This window comes from Oncorhynchus masou, chromosome 11 (genome assembly GCF_036934945.1).
Source record: "Oncorhynchus masou masou isolate Uvic2021 chromosome 11, UVic_Omas_1.1, whole genome shotgun sequence".
Lineage (NCBI taxonomy): Eukaryota > Metazoa > Chordata > Actinopteri > Salmoniformes > Salmonidae > Oncorhynchus > Oncorhynchus masou.
The window spans coordinates 48,459,023-48,476,156 of record NC_088222.1 but is presented as its reverse complement, the minus strand read 5'-3'; the positions used below and the strand labels follow the sequence as shown (position 1 = coordinate 48,476,156).

The window sequence follows — 17,134 nt, the reverse complement described above, 5'->3', positions numbered from 1 at the left end:
AAGGACTCCACTATGTAAGTAACCAATCCGGGTGCGTTTGTAAATTCAGTCTGCCACCTACTCCGATTCCAGTGGTCTAAGGCACTGCATCGCAGTGCTAGCTGTGCCACCAGAGATTCTGGGTTCGAGCCCAGGCTCTGTTGCAGCCGGCAGTGACCGGGAGGCCCATGGGGCCGTCGTCCGGGTTAGGGAGGGTTTGGCTGGCAGGGATATCCTTGTCTCATCATGCACTACTGACTCCTGTGGCGTGGTGGGCTGGGCGCAGTGCACATGTCGCTAGGTGTACAGTGTTTCCTCTGACACATTGGTGCGTCTGGCATCCAGGTTGGATGCACGCTGTGTTAAGAAGCAGTGCGGCTTGGTTGGGTTGTGTTTCGGAGGACACATGGCTCTAGACCTTCGACTCTCCCGAGTCCGTGTCGGAGTTGTAGCGACAGTAACCACTAACAACTGGATACCATGAAATTGGGGAGAAAAAGAGGGTAAAAAAAGAAAAATAATTGCTTTCCCATTGTTCCTCAAATGATATACCATTTTGTAGCTCTGTGTCTCAGCTTTTATCCAATGTAAAAAACACAATTTCAAATTTTGCTACATAAGACCGAATCAAGGCGGTCGGTCACATATGGTCAGGTCTAATCCATTGTCACTACTGTAATTATCCTGTTTTCACTCAGGCCTGGGTATTGGCTATTGTCCATATAGACCGACTGTACCACAAGGTCAGATAGGGTTGAAGAGTTGACTGTAAAAAATGTACATCTCCCTGATAAACACCACCCACAAATAGACTTTAATTCCCTTCACCTTTAATTCCCCTCTCTGCCCCGGACTGGGATTACATAAAAGTGGCCATAATAGCCCACTCACAGGTGGCCTGCTGGCCTCACGGCCTGCCTGTGTCTGTGTGTGTGTGTGTGTGCCCCCTTTCTCCCCACTTCAGGCTCTTTTGGAGGGGATCCGGGCATCGTCTCAGTGCTGTGGATGGATGGATGGAGGTTCTTGTGGAATTTTGTGTCTTCTTAATGCATTTTAGCCAATCAGTTGTGTTGTGACAAGCTTCTTTGAGAAGAAGACACAGGGGCGGAGCTTTGGTGGCGTACCCGAGCGCTGGGAGAGCACGGCTCCTATCCCAGCCTTGGACGCGTCCACCTCCACTATGAACGCCAAAGAGGGATCCGGATGGGCGAGCACGGGAGCCGAGGGAAACAGAGCCCTCAGGTGACCAAAAGCCCTGTCCGCCTCAGCCGACCACTGCAAACATACCGGTCCCCCCTTTAGCAGTAAGGTAATGGGAGCGACTACCTGACCAAAGATAAACCTCCAGTAGTAATTGTCAATCCCTAGAAACCGCTCCACCTGCTTTACCGTGGTAAGAGTCGGTCAATTAGGCACGGCTGAAATGCTGTCACTCTCCATCTCCACCCCTGAGGTGGAAATGCGGTACCCTAGGAAGGAGACGGACTGTTGGAAGAACAGGCATTTCTCAGCCTTGACGTACAGGACTTGCTCCAACAGACGACCAAGCACCCTGCGCACCATGGACACATGCTCGGCACGTGTAGTGGAGTATATCGAAATGTCATCAGTATACACCACTACACCCTGCCCATGCATGTCCCTGAAAATCTCATCTACATATGCTTGAAAGACTGATGGAGCGTTCATCAACCTGTACGGCATGACGAGGTACTCATAATGCCCTGAGGTAGAACTGAAAGCCGTCTTCCACTTGTCTCCCTCTCGGATACACACCAGGTTGTAAGCGCGCCTGAGATCTAGTTTGGTGAAGAAGCGTGCCCCGTGCATTGACTCAATCGCTGTGGCTATGAGAGGTAGCAGGTGACTGTACCTCACAGTGATCTGGTTTAGACCTCGATAGTCAATACACGGGCGCAGATCTCCCTCCTTCTTCTTCACAAAAAATAAACTTGAGGAGGCGGGTGAAGTGGAGGACCGAATGTACCCGTGATGCAGGGATTCGGAGACATATGTTTCCATAGCCGCCGTCTCCGCCTGTGACAGGGGATACTACATGTGACTCCTGGGTAGTGCAGCGTCTACCAGGAGATTTATCGTACAATCCCCCCGTCAATGGGGTGGTAATTGAGTCGCCTTATTTTTGGAGAAGTCGAGAGCCAAATCGGCATATTCAGGGGAAATGCGCGCGGTGGAGACCTGGTCTGGACTTTCCACCATAGTAGCACCAACGGAAACCCCTAAACATCTCCCCGAGCCCTCTGGTGACCACCCCGTGAGAGCCCTCCATTGCCATGAAACAGTGAGGTCATGACAGACTAACCAGGGTAGGCCTAGCACCATTGGAAACGCAGGAGAGTCAATGAGAAAGAGACTGGTTCTCTCCTTGTGACCCCCCTGCGTCACCATGCCCAGGGGAGCGGTGGCCTCCCTAATTAGCCCTGATCCTAATGGTCGACTGTCTAAGGTGTGAACGGGGAAGGGCACAGCCACGGAAACAATGGGGATCCCTAAACTATGGGCGAACAATCTGTCAATGAAATTCACAGCCGCGCCTGAATCGACGAGCGCCTTATGCTGGGAATGCGGGGAAAACTCAGGAAAAGTGACATACCAAAACATGTGTGCAACAGAGGGCTCTGAGTGAGAATGGTGCCGGATCACCTGGGGTGACACCAGAGTGCCCTGACTGCTGCCTCGATCCCCAGAGGAACCAACCCGGCACCGACCGGCAGTGTGACCTCTGCGGCCACAGATGGTGCACGAGACGGATCCTCCTCTGGTCTCCCTGCACACAGCACTCCCAGCTCCATGGGAATCAGAGCGGTGGTGCTGGGGGATGGAACCGACAGATCCCGCTCTGGACGTCCGCGGGTAGCCAGCAGTTTATCCAACCAAATGGACAGGTCCACCAGCTGGTCGAAGGTGAGGGTGGTGTCCCTGCATGCCAACTCCCGATGGACGTCCTCGCGCAAACTGCAGCGATAGTGGTTGATCAGGGCCCTGTCGTTCCATCCCGCACCGGCGGGCAGGGTCTGAAAGTCCATTGTGAACTCCTGGGCGCTCCTCGTCCCCTTCCTCAGATGGTAGAGACTGCCCAGAAACGGCGGGTGAAATCCTCTAAATGGTCCAGTGCCGCATCTCCTTCTCCCCACACGGCGTTGGCCCACTCTAGGCATTTCCCTGAGTGGCAATTTCAAAAAACTTAATTCCAGTTTTACATTATGGGGTATTATGTGTAGGCCAGTGACAAAATTCATATATATTTAATAAATTTTATATTCAGCCTGTAACACAACAAAATGTGGAAAAGGTCCAGGGGTGTTAATACCTTCTGAAGGCGCTGTATTGAGTTGCAGAGTCTTCCTAGCAAAGCGATGACAGAGTAGCATCCAAAGAGAAGACAGAAGCTTAGTTGGTTCTGCTGCCAGTTCCGGAGGGGCATCCTGGATGCTGGCTCTGCCTCTCTACCCAGATGGCACGAGAGGGACAGGGAGAGTGGCACAGCGGCCAAAGAAAGCTGCGAGGCGAGCCACCTGGAGTGTGTGTGTGTGCATACGTTTGTGTGTGACTGTGTCTGTGTGTGTGGGTGCGTGTGCACCTTATCATGTCACTTTTTATTCTACCTAACAAACGGTGAAGAGCTGTGACCTGTCAAATTATCCTGTTGCAATGTCTTGTAACAGAATTTAAAATCTTGTTCAGTTTTTTTATGTGACCACATTTTCACAAAACTCTCTTTTTATTTGATTTATTTAACCTTTATTTAATAAGGCTAATCAGTTAAGAACAAATTCTTATTTACAAGGACGGCCTGCCAAAAGGCAAAAGGAACAGTGGCTGGGATTTAAAAAATAAATAAATAAATATAGGAAAAACACATCACGACAAGAGAGACCACACAACACTACATAAAGAGAGACCTAAGACAACAACATAGCAAGGCAGAAACACATGACAACACACCATGGCAGCAACGCAACATGACAACAACATGGGACCAACACAACATGGCAGCAAAATAAAACATGGTACAAACATTATTGGGCACAGACAGCAAAAAGGGCAAGAAGATAGAGACAACAATGCATCACGCAAAGCAGCCACAAATGTCAGAAAGAGTGTCCATGATTGAGTCTTTGAATGAAGAGATTGAGATAAAACTGTGCAGTGTGAGTGTTAGTTGCAGCTCATTCCAGTCACTAGCTGCAGCAAACTGAAAAGAGGAGCGAACCAGGGATGTGTGTGCTTTGGGGACCTTTAACAGAATGTGACTGGCAGAACAGGTGTTGTATGTGGAGGATGACGGCTGCAGTATATATCTCAGATAGGGGGGGAGTGAGGATTAAGAGGGTTTTAGAAATAAGCATCTTGCAATGGGTATACAGAGATTACAGAAGAGTATAAAGTGCAGTGATGTGTCCTATAATGAGCATTGGCGGCAAATCTGATGGCCGAAAGGTAAAGATTATCTAGCCGCTCGAGACCCTTACCTGCCGATCTATACATTATGTCTCCGTAATCTGGCATGGGTAGGATGGTCATCTGAATGAGGGTTAGTTTGGCAGTTGGGGTGAAAGAGGAGCGATTACGATAGAGGAAACCAAGTCTAGATTTAACTTTAGCCTGCAGCTTTGATATGTGCTGAGAGAAGCATAGTGTACCGTCTAGCTATACTCCCAAGTACTTGTCTGAGGTGACTACCTAAAGTTCTAAACCCTCAGAGGTAGTAATCACACATGTGGAGAGAAGGGCATTCTTCTTACAAACCACATGACCTTTGTTTTGGAGGTGTTCAGAACAAGGTTAAGGGTAGAGAAAGCTTGTTGGGCACGAAGAAAGCTTTGTTGTAGAGCATTTAACACAAAATCTGGGGAGGGGCCAGCTGAGTATCTGCATATAAATGGATGAGAGAGCTTCCTACTGCCTGAGCTATGTTGTTGATGTAAATTGAGAAGAGTGTGGGGCCTAGGATTGAGCCTTAGTGTGCTCCCTTGGTGACAGGCAGTGGCTGAGACAGCAGATTTTCTGACTTTATTCACTGCACTCTTTGAGAGAGGTAGGCGAACCAGGCCAAAGTCCCCTCGGAGACACCAATACTCCTTAGCCTGCCCACAAGAATGGAATGGTCTACCGTACTAAAAGCTTTGGCCAAGTCAATAAATAGCAGCACAACATTGCTTAGAATCAAGGGCAATGGTGACATCATTGAGGACCTTTAAGGTTGCAGTGGCACATCCATAAACTGAGCAGAAACCAGATTGCATACCAGAGAGAATACTATAGACATCAAGAAAGCCAGTCAGTTGATTATTGACACGTTTTTGATGAACAGGGCAAAACAGAAATATGCCTATAACAGAGGATCAGCTTGATCTCCCCCTTTAAATTAAGGATGAACCGTGGCTGCCTTCCAAGCAATGGGAACCTCCCCAGAAAGGAGAGACAGGTTAAAAAGGTTGGAGATAGACTTTGCGATGATAGGGGCTAGAGGTCGACCAATTATGATTTTTCAACGTCGATAACAATACCGATTATTGGAGGACCAAAAAAAGCTGATACCGATTAATCTGCTGATTTTTATATATACATTTGTAATAATGACAATTTTTTATTTATTTTACCTTTATTTAACCAGGCAAGTCAGTTAAGAACACATTCTTATTTTCAATGACAGCCTGGGAACAATGGGTTAACTGCCTGTTCAGGGGCAGAACAACAGATTTGTACCTTGTCAGCTCAGGGGTTTGAACTCACAACCTTCTGGTTACTTGTCCAATGCTCTAACCACTAGGCTACCCTGCCACCCCGGGTAGCTGAATGAACAATGAACACTTTTATTTTAACTTAATATAATGCATCAATAAAATCAATGTCGTCTCAAATAAATACTGAAACATGTTCAATTTGGTTTAAATAATGCAAAAACAAAGTGTTGGAGAAGAAAGTAAAAGTGCAATATGTGCCATGTAAAAAAGCTAACGTTTAAGTTCCTTGCTCAGAACATGAGAAAGCTGGTGGTTCCTTTTAACATGAGTCTTAAATATTCCCAGGTAAGAAGTTTTAGGTTGTAGTTATTATAGGACTATTTCTCTCTATACTGTTTGTATTTCATACACCTTTGACTATTGGATGTCCTAATCGGTACTTTAGTATTGCCAGCCTAACCTCGGGAGTTGATAGGCTTGAAGTCTTGCGAAGAGCTGCTGGCAAACGCAGGAAAGTGCTGTTTGAATGAATGCTTACGAGCCTGCTGCTGCCTACCACCACTCAGTCAGACTGCTCTATCAAATCATGAACTTAATTCTAATATAATAACACACAAAAATACGAGCCTTAGGTCATTAATATGGTAAAATCCGGAAACTATCATTTCGAAAACAAAATGTTTATTCTTTCAGTGAAATACGGAACCGTTCCGTATTTTGTCTAACTGGTGGCATCCATAAGCCTACATATTGCTGTTACATTGCGCAACCTTCAATGTTATGTCATGATTATGTAAAATTCTGCCAAATTAGTTCGCAACGAGCCAGCGGTCCAAACTGTTGCATATACCCTGACTCTGCGTGCAATGAACGCAAGAGAAGTGACACAATTTCCCTAGATAATATTGCCTGCTAACATGAATTTCTTTTAACTAAATATGTAGGTTTTAAAAATATACTGTTTTATATATATACTGTTTTATATATATATGGTTTTTAAGAAAGGCATTGATATTTATGGTTAGGTACCTCCGTGCAACGATTGTCTTTTTTCCCCGCAAATGCGCTTTTGTTAAATCATCCCCCGTTTGACAAAGTTGGCTGTCTTTGTTAGGAAGAAATGGTCTTCACACAGTTCGCAACGAGCCAGGCGGCCCAAACTGCTGCATATTCCCTGACTCTGTTGCACAGAACGCAAGAGAAGTGACACAATTTCCCTAGTTAAAAGAAATTCATGTTAGCAGCAATATTAACTAGATATACAGGTTTAAGAATACATGCTTGTGTATTGATTTTAAGAAAGGCGTTGATGTTTATGGTTGGGTACACATTGGTGCAATGACAGTGCTTTTTTCGCAAATGCTCTTGTTAAATCACCCGTTTGGCGAAGTAGGCTGTGATTCAATGATAAATTAACATGCACCGCAACGATTATATGCAATGCAGGACAAGCTAGATAAACTATTAATATCATCAACTATGTGTAGTTAACTAGTGATTATGTTAAGATTGATTGTTTTTTACAAGATAAGTTTAATTCTAGCTGTAACACTTGTCGTCTGAGGAAGGAGAGGAGGACCAAGGTGCAGCGTGGTAAGTGTTCATATTTTAAATATTGTAATGAACACTGAACAACCAACGAACAGTCCTGTAAGGTGCAACACAACACTAAACAGAAAATATCCACCCACCAAACACAATGGAAAACAGGCTACCTAAATATGGTTCTCAATCAGGGACAATGATTGACAGCTTCCTCTGATTGAGAACCATACCAGGCCAAACACAGAAATAGAAAATAATAGACAAACTAACATAGACAACCCACCCAACTCACGCCCTTACCATACTAAAACAAAGACCTAAATAAAAGAACTAAGGTCAGAACGTGACACTAGCTAACACCTTACCTTGGCTCCTTGCTGTACTCGCAAAACAGGTAGTCAGCCTGCCACTCAGTTTCCTCATGGAGTCCAATCTAATTGGTGTCCAGAAATGGCGATTACCAATTGTTATGAAAACTTGAAATCGGCCCTAATTAATCGGCCATTCCAAGTAATCTGTTGACCTCTAATATGGGGCAGCAATCTTAAAGAAGAAAGGGTTGAAACCATCTGACCCAGATGGTTTAATGGGGTCAAGTTTCAGGAGCTCCTTTTGCTCCTCTGCCTGCAGGGAGAAACTTTGTAGCGGGGCAGGGGAAAAAAGAGAGATTCATCAGGGCTAGTCACATTAGAAGGGGTGGGAGATGAGGAAATGTTGGATGGGCAAGGAGACATGTCTGAGTCAAATAGGAATCCTGACTTAATGAAGTGATGATTAAAGAGCTCAGCCATGTGCTTCTTGTCAGTAACAACCGTATCATCAACTTTAAGGGACATGGGCAACTGTGAGGAGGTTTTATTTTCCAGGACTTTAACCATTTTTTTCAGAACTTCTTGGGGTTAGACCCACAGATAGTTATTAAGGAACAATTCTCTAACTTTGGCCGGCGTGCACTTATTTCTTATTTGCCTGAACGAGAGCCAGTCAGCCAGAGTATGCATGTGCTGAGCCTTTCACCAAATGCAATTCTTGAGGTGGAGGAACCCTGCAAGATCACTGTCGAACCAGGGGCTGAACCTGTTTTTTAATTCTCATTATCTTTATGTGGGCGTGTTTGTTAACAATACCATTGAAAATATTGAAAAGCTGATTCTATACCATTTTATAGAGGCGAGTTCATGAAGGAAGGCTTGCTCATTAAAGGCTTGCTAATTTTTTAGCAAGCGTCTATGACAAATCAGGACACGTAGTTTCACAGAGCAGTCATTACGAACACATGCTGTTAAACAGTGATCACTTAGATCATTACAGAAAACTCCAGACTGATATGTATCAGGATTATTTTTAATATTTTATTTATTTTTTATTTTATTTTACCTTTATTTAACTAGACAAGTCAGTTAAGAACAAATTCTTATTTTCAATGACGGCCTAGGAACAGTGGGTTAACTGCCTGTTCAGGGGCAGAACGACAGATTTGTACCAGGATAACATCAAGGAGAGTAGCCTTTTCTGGGTGTTTGGAGTCATACCTTGTGAGATTGGTAATAATCTGAGAAATATTTAGGGCCCAGGAGAGATCTTAGGGCAGGTAGGGTACAGGCCGGTGATGATAGCGGACGATAGCACCCAGCAACAGTCAACAAATAGCTATTTGAAAGTTTAATGCTTAAAACCATGCTTACAACCAGCAGATTAAATTGTTTGGGGACAGACTTGGTGGAGACAACCGAGCACTGAAGGTGATTCTTGGTAAAGATTGCCGGTCCCCCACCTTTGGAAGATCTGTCTTGCCTAAAAAGGTTCTAACCAGAAAGGTTAACATCAGTAACACAAACACTCTTCCTTAACCAGGTCTCAGTAATGACCAATACATTTGGATTGGAGCTGTGAACCCACACTTTCAATTGATCCATTTTAGGTAATAAGCTTCTAGTTTTAACGTGCAGAAAACCCAGGCTTTTACGGGAACAGAAGTCAGTGACGCAGATATCAGGGCACAAGTCAGAATTGGGGCTAGCAACAGTAGGTGGGCCAGGGTGTACATGCACATTTTCAGATATCATCAACAGTAATACAATCAAGGCACGGCAGAGGACGGGGAGAGATCTGCAGTGCTGATTTATGACATCTGAATGTGCATCAGTTGGCAACAAGATCATATTGTACAGAAATGTTATCAAGTAACATGAATACAAAGCCGGCTAGAGGTGGTTAGAATAGGATGGGAGGCCAAAAGTCAGTGTAACCAGTAGAGAGTCAAATACACTATTATACAAGAGTGTTAAATACACTATTATACAAAAGTGTGTGGACATCCCTTCAAATTAGTGGATTCTGCTATTTCAGCCACACCTGTTGCTGACACGTGTATAAAATCAAGCACACAGCCATACAATCTTCATAGACAAACATTGGCAGTAGAATGGCCTTACTGAACAGTTCAGTGACTTTTAACGTGGCACTGTCATAGGATGCCACCTTTCCAACAAGTCAGTTAGTCAAATTTCTGCAATGCTTGAGCTGCCCCGGTCAACTGTATGTGCTGTTATTGTGAAGTGGAAACATCTAGGAATAACAACGACTCAGCCGTGAAGTGGTAGGCCACACAAGCTCACAGAACGGTACTAGTGAGTGCTGAAGCACGTAAAAATGGTCTGTCCTGGGTTGCAACACTCACTACCAAGCTCCAAACTGCCTCTGGAAGCAACGTCAGCACAAGAAGTGTTCGTTGGGAGCTTCATGAAATGGGTTTCCATGGCCCAGCAGCTGCACACAAGCCTAAGATTACCATGTGCAATGCCAAGCGTCGTTGCGATTGGTGTAAAGCTCGCCGCCATTGGACTCTGGAGCAGTTGAAATAGGTTCTCTAAATCACACTTCACTATCTGGCAGTCCGGGCTTGGCTGAATCTGGGCTTGACGGATGCGAGGAGAATGCTACATGCCCAAATGCAACTGTAAAGTTTGGTGGAGAGGGTATAATATTTCTGGGGCTGTTTTTCATGCTTCGGGCTCGGCCTCTTAGTTCTAGTGAAGGGAAATATTAACGCTACGGCATACAATGACATTCTAGACGATTCTGTGCTTCCAGCATTGTGGCAACAGTTTGGGGAAGGCCCTTTCCTGTTTCAGCATGACAATACCCCCGTGCACAAAATGAGGTCCATACAGAGATTATTTATCGAGATGAGTGAGGAACTTGACTGGCCTACACAGAGCCCTGACCTCAACCCCATCGAACACCTTTGGGATGAATTGTTTGACGATGGTGTCCACATACTTTTGGTTATGTAGTGTGATTGTATTATTTTGCCTCTGTGTTCTTCTGCCTGAACTTGACCTTGACCTGAGGGTGCCAATCATTGAGTTTCCAGATCCAGTCTGACCCCTGTTGTCTGACGTCTCACCCTGTCACAGAGGCAAGATAATACCCATAAATCCTGGCGGCAGGTCACTCTTGAGTCCCTACTGATTACACCATCACGGTGAGGTGACAATGATGCCTGGCCCTCCACTTTTCCCCTTCCCTCCCCTCCCCTCTAAGCTTTTCAACACAGCCAGACCTCACAGCTCCGTCTCAGCCAGAGATAAAATGTACTCAGCAAATCATACTGGTTGTTTACCCAGGATCATATGCAAACAAATCACTTTTATGTGGCAATGTAGGCCATTTCTGATGAGTGTTTTTACAATAGATTGAAACAATCATAAGGATACTTACATTACATTTAGTTATCCAGGAGTGAGTGCATACATTTCCGTACTGTTCCCCCATGGGAATCAAACCCACAACTCTAGTGGTGCAAGTGCTTAGCTCTACCAACTGAGCCACTCGGGACCACATAAGGAAGTTTGCCATGTCAAAGAATTTCTCTATTGTAAAGAGGTGAAGCTGTTGTCAGCAGACAGAGGGAAAACAACATGACACACAATGGAATTGCTGAGACTATTGGTCAGTGTCATCGATACCAAAGCATTTCCACCTGATGCAAATATTCACCAAAACCCAGTGTAATGTTTTCCTAATGGAGCGTGGGATGTGGGGAGTTTCTATTGGACTAAAGCAGTGTAATGCTTAAAGCCAGCAGCGCATTATAAGCAGGTGCACAGCTCCACTCACAGACTGATTTACAGCTCATATCCTTAGTCAATAGCAGTCACACCTGATAAATGCCTGGCCTGTGCTCCACTCACACACACACGCGCGTTCAGAGAGCTTGGGTGTCGTTCCTTGGTGGAATAAACAGCACCATCAGACAGAGAGCCCGATGAATGGAGGACAAGAGGGAGCTGTCACTCTCAGTGAGTGGCGCTGTGGCTGAGGAAGTTAACTGGATGTTTGTCTCATGCATCTCTTCCTTCCTTTGTTCTCTTGTTCTCTCCTCTCCTCAGTTGGGAGTTGATTTGTGTTGAATTGTAGGCCTACAGATTTGATCCGGTGTTACAGTAGAACTGCCATGCTAATGAGGATGATGATGACAACCATGCATCATTATCTTAAAAAATATATATTATTATTATTAATGCTATTTTATTAGGGTCCCCATTAGCTGTTGCATTAGCAGCAGCTACTCTTCCTGGGGTCAACAGAAATGACATACAACAAAAACAAAACAACAACTAAAATGATCATATGACTGGCAATCAGGAGCACGTTTAACTTGAGACCTGTCTTTTGTCTACGTAGCCAGGCCCATCATTATCTCTTTTGTACCGCCCCATCCTGTACTCCGTCAGCCTGGCAATGGATTCGCTGCTGGTCTCCGGCTCTTGTCCACACTGAGTCTTAAGTGTGGGAGTTGTATACTATAGTAGTCTACTACAGACAAAGTCAGAGCCTTGGCCGTCACGTCCAATCTAGGGCCATCCTCTCAGACACTAATCTCCCGGGCAGAACACACTCACACCGGTGACAGGACAATTAGAAGCACAATTTAGAGCTAATAGCCTTGATTTCAGTGTGAGGCCAGTGGACCTCACTGGTGTGGTTATACTGTAATAGGCCTAATAGCATCAAATGCTTACCGTAAAGCATTTGGTTTAAGGACTACTGTGGGGTTACTGTGGATTATGTTATAGTGGATTAGAACCATAACATGGATATTTATGACTAAATAACAAGGAAATATATTGGATTAAAGTTTGTGGCATATTTCTGCCGGGTTTTATTGGGACACTGCATTTAGGCCGGATGTACACAACACATCATCCTTTTGAGAGATGAACCATTTTATCTACATGCACTGTTCCATTAATGTCCATTGAGGGAGGGGAAATGAGTGTACGGTTTCCTCTCCTCTAATAGGGATTTAGACAGTTCCACACAGGGGATGAGAGAACTGTAATTCCCCATGCCCCCACTCTGTAGTGTGTGTGTGTGTGTGTGTGTGTGTGTGTGTGTGTGTGTGTGTGTGTGTGTGTGTGTGTGTGTGTGTGTGTGTGTGTGTGTGTGTGTGTGTGTGTGTGTGTGTGTCGCACGCCTCGTCACCAAGCAGCATACATAGATTACACCTGTCCTCTCCTCTCATTGTGCAGTTTGGGACACAGGCTCCCATGGGCTGCACTGCCACACTGTTCAAATCCAAACAAGCCCCACAAACACAACATCTTAGGGAAATGGGTAATCTCATGATTCATAGAAGGTGTTATGAATGCCAATGTCAAGTGCAGTATTAGGCCTACCAAATAAATAACCCATCCCACAAGAGATAAAAACATAGATTGTGTTGTGTGTGTCGTGTAGTCGTTCTCTTAAGTGATCAGGCTACTGCAGAATGATGGATAACCAGCTCAATGCGTGTTTGTTCCTTCCTGTGGTGAATGAATACAGCCTTTGAGTGGCTGGCGACTCTGTGAGTTATTTAGGAGGCCATTGTTTGGTGATCCTTCATGAGGAAGACTTGTTGATTTTCCCACTTATCTTCAGCCCCCTTTTGTCTGCTGTCTGCTTTGCTTCTGCGTATGTCACAGACACTCATGGGGCTGCTGTAGCTGTTCTGTATCACTCCCTGCTGTGAATAAATTCAGCTGGACAGCTTCAGACTCTGGCTTAACATCGTCCTGGGGCACCCTCTTAATGTGGCCTTCTTCTCCAAAGTGCTGACACTGAAAAGGCATTTTGTAATCAATTGGATCCCAAATCCCACTTGATCTCTAAGGGTGAGTGGCTTTCTAAGAACCCTGGGTATTGTGTGACTATCAAGCCCAGAACAAGCCAATATGTTATCTCCAGTAGGTCTCTGTCTGTTGGTCTGTTTCAACGAAACATCGAGGCAGTCAGTTGGCAGGTCAACCAAACACCAGTCACCATAGCTCTTCTGGGCTTCACTAAACCACTACTGCCTCATTCTCACACTAGCCTGATAGCTGCACTGTATGTTTTCTACTTCTCATCCCATTTTAGTTACATTTTCAGCCCTCTGTTAATGCGAGCCATTGGGAAAAGTAATCCTCCCAGACAGAGAGTCTAGTTAGAGAGAGATAAGATAAGACCAGACAGACTTGGTTTCAAATCACTCTATTTCAGATTTCAATAGTAGAGCTGGACCTGAGGACATGACCTCCTAACTGAGTGATGACGGGGCATTAAGAATGATGGATTTTGGTCCAGCCAGAGGACATGCTGCACACTCTAGGGCTGTTTTAATCCCTTTGGCGTTAGACTATTTTAGTTGTCTAAATAATAGATTTAGCTTCCAAAAAGATCACTAATGCATATAGGTCTTGTGGTCAACCATGCTGCATCATTTACTATTTGACATTCACACATATTGTACACATTGTACATATTTCCATCTCTGACTGACATCTCTGAGAGACGCGTATAAAGCTCTCCCACGCCCACCATTTGGAAATATGACCATGACTCTATCCTCTTGATTCCTGCTTACAAGCAAGTGCATCGACAATGTCATCCCTACAGTGACCGTACGTACGTATTCCAACCAGAAACCATGAATTACAGGAAACATCAACACTGACCTAAAGGCTATAGCTGCCCCTTTCAATGAGCGGGACACTAACCCGGACGCTTATAAGAAGTCCCTCATCAATACAGGACTAAGATAGAATCCTACTACATTGGATCTGATGCACGTCGGATGTGGCAGGACTTGCAAACTATCACGGATTACAAATCCGAAACGCGTCGGATTTTTAAAACCTTGTCTCTACTGAACATGCCATACAAATAAAGGCATTTTAATGAATTATATGATGAGTACTACGTAATCATATTGGATGACAAATAACCTAGTTATGATAAGCTAGAAGTTAGTCTGCTAGCACAAGTGTGCTTGGTTGGTTGCTGCCTATCCCTCCCTCCTCCTTGCTCTCATTTCACTCACTCAAAGTACACACACCGCAAGGCCCCTCCTCCGCCTGCTCCAACTCGCGCTGTATCATCTCTGGTTAATAAGATGGTTTACAAATGGACTTTCCTGCTAATTCCCTCAATCGGATCCGACCACGTCTATAAGGAACTGGACGTCTTCGGGTCCGTTTGGGAACGGGTCTCTATATTGGAAAAATGTATTTATGCATATTTGTCAGGGTGGGAGGTCCAGGTCCAACTTTTTAGACCTCTACTTGAGCCCGACATAACAGTCCCTGTCACAACAGACAATGCCAGGAGAATTGTTTATGATGTCACAGAAACTGGTTTTGGGCCACAAGTAGGGTGCTTTTTAATTTGGCATATTTTGCCCCCCTAAAAAATCTAATTAACTACAGTAACTGTTGGCATTTCATTTTTCCACTGTACCGTAACTAAATCTGAACCGTGACCCCGAAACTGCCAGATATACCGAACTGTGGGTTTGGTGAACCATTATACCCCTACTGATGGCTGCATGTTAATTGCATTGGCAGGTCTAAAAGATGGCCCTGACTGTGATTTAGGCCCACGCTGGCAACCATACCGCAACCCTTTATCTGAGGGTACTATACATTTTGTTGGCTGTTCCTCGACTCATTAGCACTGATGAAGTGTAACATTGAGATTGACCTTGAGCTACACCTTCTGGTTGCTGGCTCTGATTCCACGATATATCTTTTAATCCAATTCTCCACCGCAGATGTTGTCCCTTATTTTTTGCACTGTTGTGCACATTGCTGTTTTGTAGTGCCTGCTCTGCTTCTGCTAACAACTGAGCAGATGTACAGTACAGCAGCTGTCCAGCACTTGTGATGACTGATCTAACCACTCCTCTCCTGTGGTCTCTAGCAGGGCCGTACCAGCACAGCGGAGGCAGCCCGAGCAGCAACAGCGGGCGTGGTGCCGCGACTATCCACTGTCTCCGCTGCCGGGAGCTCTGTAAGGGAGAGGTGGTGCGTGTGCAGAATTTCCACTTCCACGTCAAGTGCTTCACCTGCCAAGGTAAGACCCTCAGCTTCCTGTCTGTCTGCCCGTCTGCCTGTCGTTCTGTCTGTCTGTGTGGTTATTCTCTAGACAGCCCAGCCTCCACAGTACAGCAGCACTCAGCCAGTCCCATTAGAAACCATTAGCTGTCAGAGAGAGAGACAGATATTATGTGTCTCCATGACACCCCCTGGGCTGCTCAAAGGCTCTGATCAGGAGAAAAACACACATCCTAAATAAAGGAATAGCAAGGGAATCCTGCTAAGAGCTCACCATGGTAGACAAGAAAATAAAGACAAGCACAACTTCCATCTGGTCATTTTTTCCTTATTATTAAACCTATAAATGAGTATTTAATATTTTCAGAATGCTCTTTTCTACTCATATTTCACCTAAGACATGAAAACCAGCTTGTAGTGCCTTTAACAGTCTGTATTTGTAAGGAGAAGAATAGGCAAGCCATTTCACCTCCCATTGTCAGGAAGGATTTCCAAAATGCCGGCGCTCACGTGGTCTTGTTTATTATGCAAGCTGTTGCTGTGGTAACGGTGTTAGGGGGCAACCTGCCTGAAATGATGGTTCCTCTCTCCGTCAGTATCAACCAATAGGAGCCCTTCCTGCATGCTCTGGAGCACAGCAATCGGGTTTGCCATTACAACATATAGAAATCTCCCTTTTTCTCTCTTCTCTTTCTCGCTCCTTTTCTTCCTGTTTGTCTCTGTTTATCTCTCGCCCTTTTCCCTTCTCTTTCTTTCATTATCTGTTCAGTCTCTCTCTCTCTCTCTCTCTGTCCCTATATTCCTCTCTGTCTCTATTTCTCTATCTCTCTCTCTCTGTATCTATCAGTCCCTGCCTATGGTATTTTCCTTTTCCAGTCCCTGCCTATGGTATTGTCTGTTTCCACCATTAGACCCAGCAGCAGCACTCCCTCCACCCACACTCTCTCATTCACTGTGCCCTACCAAGGCTAGTGAGAGTCTGAGAGCTGCAGACTGAGGGTGCTGATCTGACAGCTCCAGCTCCGCCACCACAGACACCTCAGCTCCTGGCTGACCTGCCCTCCTCAGCCTCTCCTCCTACAGCACAGAGGAGGCTGGGCAATGGGATGCGTGCTGGGGGGAATGCTGGTGGAAATCCTGCTGAGGATCTGGCCAGTGTGTGTGTGTGTGTGGTGGTGGTGGTGCTGGTGGTGGGGAAGTAGTGGTCCGGGGGCTAGTGGTTGGTTGTGGAGGATGTGGATTGTGAGTAGGGTTAGGTAGGGCTGGTAGTTGGTTGTGGAGAATGTGGATTGTGTGAAGGGTTAGGTAGGGCTGGTGGTTGGTTGTGGAGAATGTGGATTGTGTGTAGGGTTAGGTAGGGAGGTGGTTAGTTGTGGAGGATGTGGATTGTGTGTAGGGTTAGGTAGGAAGGTGGTTGGTTGTGGAGAATGTGGATTGTGTGTAAGGCTGGTGGTTGGTTGTGGAGAATGTGGATTGTGTGTAGGGTTAGGTAGGGAGGTGGTTGGTTGTGGAGGATGTGTATTGTGTGTAGGGTTAGGTAGG

The 17,134-nt window shown here is 45.4% G+C and overlaps 1 protein-coding gene across 1 annotated transcript in view; it reads left to right on the top strand.

Moving 5' to 3' along the window:
* Positions 1–17,134, top strand: part of LOC135548778 (actin-binding LIM protein 3-like) — a 148,103-nt gene that overhangs the window by 26,152 nt on the left and 104,817 nt on the right. Inside the window, exon 2 of the mRNA XM_064978685.1 lies at positions 15,459–15,611. Within this exon, the coding sequence (XP_064834757.1) occupies positions 15,459–15,611 (153 nt within the window). The remainder of the gene's footprint in view (positions 1–15,458; positions 15,612–17,134) is intronic.